This window comes from Penaeus vannamei, chromosome 31, assembly GCF_042767895.1.
Source record: "Penaeus vannamei isolate JL-2024 chromosome 31, ASM4276789v1, whole genome shotgun sequence".
NCBI classification, from domain to species: Eukaryota; Metazoa; Arthropoda; class Malacostraca; order Decapoda; family Penaeidae; genus Penaeus; species Penaeus vannamei.
The window spans coordinates 18,313,289-18,316,678 of NC_091579.1; the positions used below are offsets into that span (position 1 = coordinate 18,313,289).

At 42.4% G+C, this 3,390-nt stretch overlaps 1 protein-coding gene across 1 annotated transcript in view; it reads right to left on the reverse strand.

The window, feature by feature from the left end:
- Positions 1 to 3,222, reverse strand: part of LOC138867600 (MAM and LDL-receptor class A domain-containing protein 1-like) — a 3,889-nt gene extending 667 nt beyond the window's left edge. Inside the window, exons 1-7 of the mRNA XM_070143923.1 lie at positions 3,051 to 3,222; positions 2,676 to 2,855; positions 2,187 to 2,359; positions 1,657 to 1,804; positions 1,144 to 1,356; positions 703 to 907; positions 115 to 303 (exon numbers count right to left, since the gene is read on the reverse strand). Coding sequence (XP_070000024.1) covers positions 115 to 303; positions 703 to 907; positions 1,144 to 1,356; positions 1,657 to 1,804; positions 2,187 to 2,359; positions 2,676 to 2,855; positions 3,051 to 3,207 — 1,265 coding nt within the window. The 5' untranslated portion in view covers positions 3,208 to 3,222. The remainder of the gene's footprint in view (positions 1 to 114; positions 304 to 702; positions 908 to 1,143; positions 1,357 to 1,656; positions 1,805 to 2,186; positions 2,360 to 2,675; positions 2,856 to 3,050) is intronic.
- Between the last annotated feature and the right edge of the window lie 168 nt (positions 3,223 to 3,390).

Below are 3,390 nucleotides of genomic sequence, written 5' to 3' on the forward strand. Positions count from 1 at the left end.
GATAAAAATTGTGTATTACTGTTGATTATGTATTAATTGATTATACATTTCCCTCTTGTAATTCAGAATGTGATGGGATGCATAAATTCATAGTTTACACATCAAGAAACTTACTGTTTCTTCTTCCAGTAGTAATAGCCACCAAGGGCAAGGCAGATAAGGACGGCAAGGACCCCTAGTACTATTCCTACAATAGCCCCAGCTTTTAGACCACCTGGGGTACCGGGAGAAATTGATGAAGACGTCGTGATATCTGTGCCTGCAAGCACCTCGCACCGATCTCCTGTGTATTGCCCAGGACAGCTGGAAATAGAAGGTAACCGTAGATATGGAAATTGAATGAGGCTGTTTGCGTGCCTTGTTTACGTAATGTGGAGAGCTGGGCTTGTGGCCGTGATATTTGTACACTCAAACCTATATATGCACAATTTTACATACGCAGAAACATGGTCAGACTCATTCGCGCGCGCGCGCACACACACACACACACACACACACACACACACACACACACACACACACACACACACACACACACACACACACACACACACACACACATACGAACGCACGCACACACACACACTGACGCACGTGCGCCCGCATGCACAATTTTCTACTATGCTCTTTCATGCGCACACGCATTAAAGCACTCATACCCAAATAATGATGATAAAGCCAAAAAGGAAAAGCAAAACTCACTCGCATAGCGGCGGCCCGTCGGGGTAGTTACACTGGCCACCGTTCTGGCAGTAGTTGCTAGGACACTCTCCGCACAGGGACTCGTCAGCCGAGTGACTGTGGCAGTTCACACGGCCGTCGCACAGGTCCTCGACAGGCAAGCAAGGATGTTCTTGCATGAAGTAGTCGGCGCAGTAGAAGAAGCCAGGGTCGCAAGGTGTTTTGTCTGGAGGAAATGCATGGAATCAACGGTAGATATGAGTGAAAATGTGTGTTTACAATTCATGTCATAGGATAAACATTAAGAAGCTAAATTGAATTTAGTATTTTATTTTCATGATAACTACAATAAAACAACAAAATGATTCGATATATGAACAACTATGACTAAAAATTATAAAATAAAACTAATATTGCCACTACTATTGCCACTTGTACTACTTCTAAAAACAGAGTTCCTACCCGGACAATCGCGTTCATCCGTAGCTCCGGGGCAATCGTCGATGCCATCACACAGGAGAAGTGCAGGGAGGCAAGTGTTGGCACTGTCCTCGCAAGAAATCTCGGTGGATTTGCACTGATCCGGACAAGGGGTGGTTGTGGTGGTAGTGGTGGTAGTGGTGCTGGCGGTGGTGGTGGTTGGACGCGTGCCGATGGTGGAACACGGGCTCTGGGCTGTGAACACATGGGGAGAAAGAGGCGCGGATTCGGTGGTTATTGTGTGGTGATCCTGCGGTGTTGGAGTACTAAAGCTCCACGTAGAATACTTCGACGAAGGTAAACGACAGTCAGGAATGAAATTAAAATATCCATTAACTATCAACTCGGATCTAACTTACGGAGTAAAAGAAATAACACCGAAATCCAAATTAAGACAATTTTCAATACGGTGTCGCAGGCAAACACATACCACTCACTAAAAAAGAAAAACAAAGCGAAAAAAAAACTAAAGAAAATGCAAATTTGGAAACTCACTGCATCCAAACTCATCTGAGCCATCCACACAGTCGTAGAAACAGTCACAGAAGAAGTCCGCAGGAACGCATCCGCCCACGTTGCAAGGGAGCTCACCTATCGGGCATGTCGTGTTCGTGGGCGGGGGACCAACGCCGCTCTCGCACTCCTGGGTAGGATATTTTTTGTTTCATTAAGTCTTTTTGAACCCCTCCTTTTATTGTTCGTTCAATTTATTGAGGTTAATGGGGATAATTAACTAATCTGTTAATTCTTTTAGCTGTAGATGATACTGTACTTTTTTGCGTATTTTTTTCCGTGTTTACTATTTTGTTGTCCAGTTAATATGGGAATTCAGCATTCGCCTACGCCAGTGTGGTTTATATTGTCTTTCTGATCTGCAGTGTACAGAGAAGTACTAACAAATCTTGAAACATTCATCAATAAAAATAAAAATAAACCTTTCGACCAAAAACAACTTTTTAAAATCAATGCCTGACTTTTTAAGATCAATGGAGAAAAACTCCAAACACGTCATCAATGAAACGCACGGGTGTGAGCGATACGTCATCAAGGGCGATGTAGGTGTCTTGAGAAGTGCCTGTTTCAGCCTCGAAGACAATGTGGAAGTCCTCGTCCGCTTCCACCAGGATGATTTCCTCCAACCAGTTCTTCACTTGGTTCCCACTTCGGACTGACACCACCAGCCTCTCGCCGGCGTCGTCTGGGAAGGATGAAAATATGTTTCTTTCTTTTCAGTCTCTGTTTCTGTTTCTGCATATGTCTGTCTGTTTGTCTGTCTATCATCCTCTCCTTACGTAAAGGTCTGTGCAAGATAATCTAAATATCTTTACTCTATTTTTTACATATATGCGTTCAAGGTTTTTATGCTTTTTTATCCACATCAGCATTTCATATGACATATAATCCGAAAATTCAAATTAATCATAAGGAACATATTCAGAATACACGTTAACCAGCTATGCTGACTTCCTTTTCCATAAGCTCCTCGTATATAAAATGAAAATGTAGAAACTTACCTTCTAAATATACTCTGAGTGTTCCTAGATCCACATTTTCTGCAACCTGATGGCTTGTGTGCATGTAGTACCAAAAGCGGATATAACACACGCCCTTTGAAGCAGGATACTTCTGGTCTGGCATTATTGATGCAAGCAGCCCTTGAACTCCCCCAAAGTTAGTGACGTACAAGTAGTGTCCTGTAAATGAAAAACGAAAATGAAATGCATAAATCGCAAAGAGATGCTGTTATTATACGTCTTAATTTGAAATACTATGTTTGGTAAGCATATTATTTTCAAAATCCTAAAAGGTAAATTACATTTTTACCACATTGCAAAAAAAAAAAAAAAAAAAAAACATGATTCCATAAGAAATTTGTGGATCAAACTAACCACTGGAACCCAAAGTATGGTCGTGGTCTGGGCCGACGTCAAGCATCCCGGAGGAGCTGGCTTGTAACCAGTCGAGGTCGTCGTCTTCACGCTGCTTGTAGGCGCAATCGCTCGGCCAGGTCATTGAGTCGAAGTCACAGTTACCCTGCCAGATCATATAAGTTAAAATCACCTCTTCGATCGTGTGTTAAAATCCTCTCTCGACGCAATGTAATAAAATCATCTCTCAGACATACGTGTTAAAAGACTTTCTCAGATCGTTTGTATCAAATCCTTCTCCAGATCGTTTGTATCAAATCCTTCTCCAGATCGTTTGAATCAAATCCTTCTTCAGATCGTC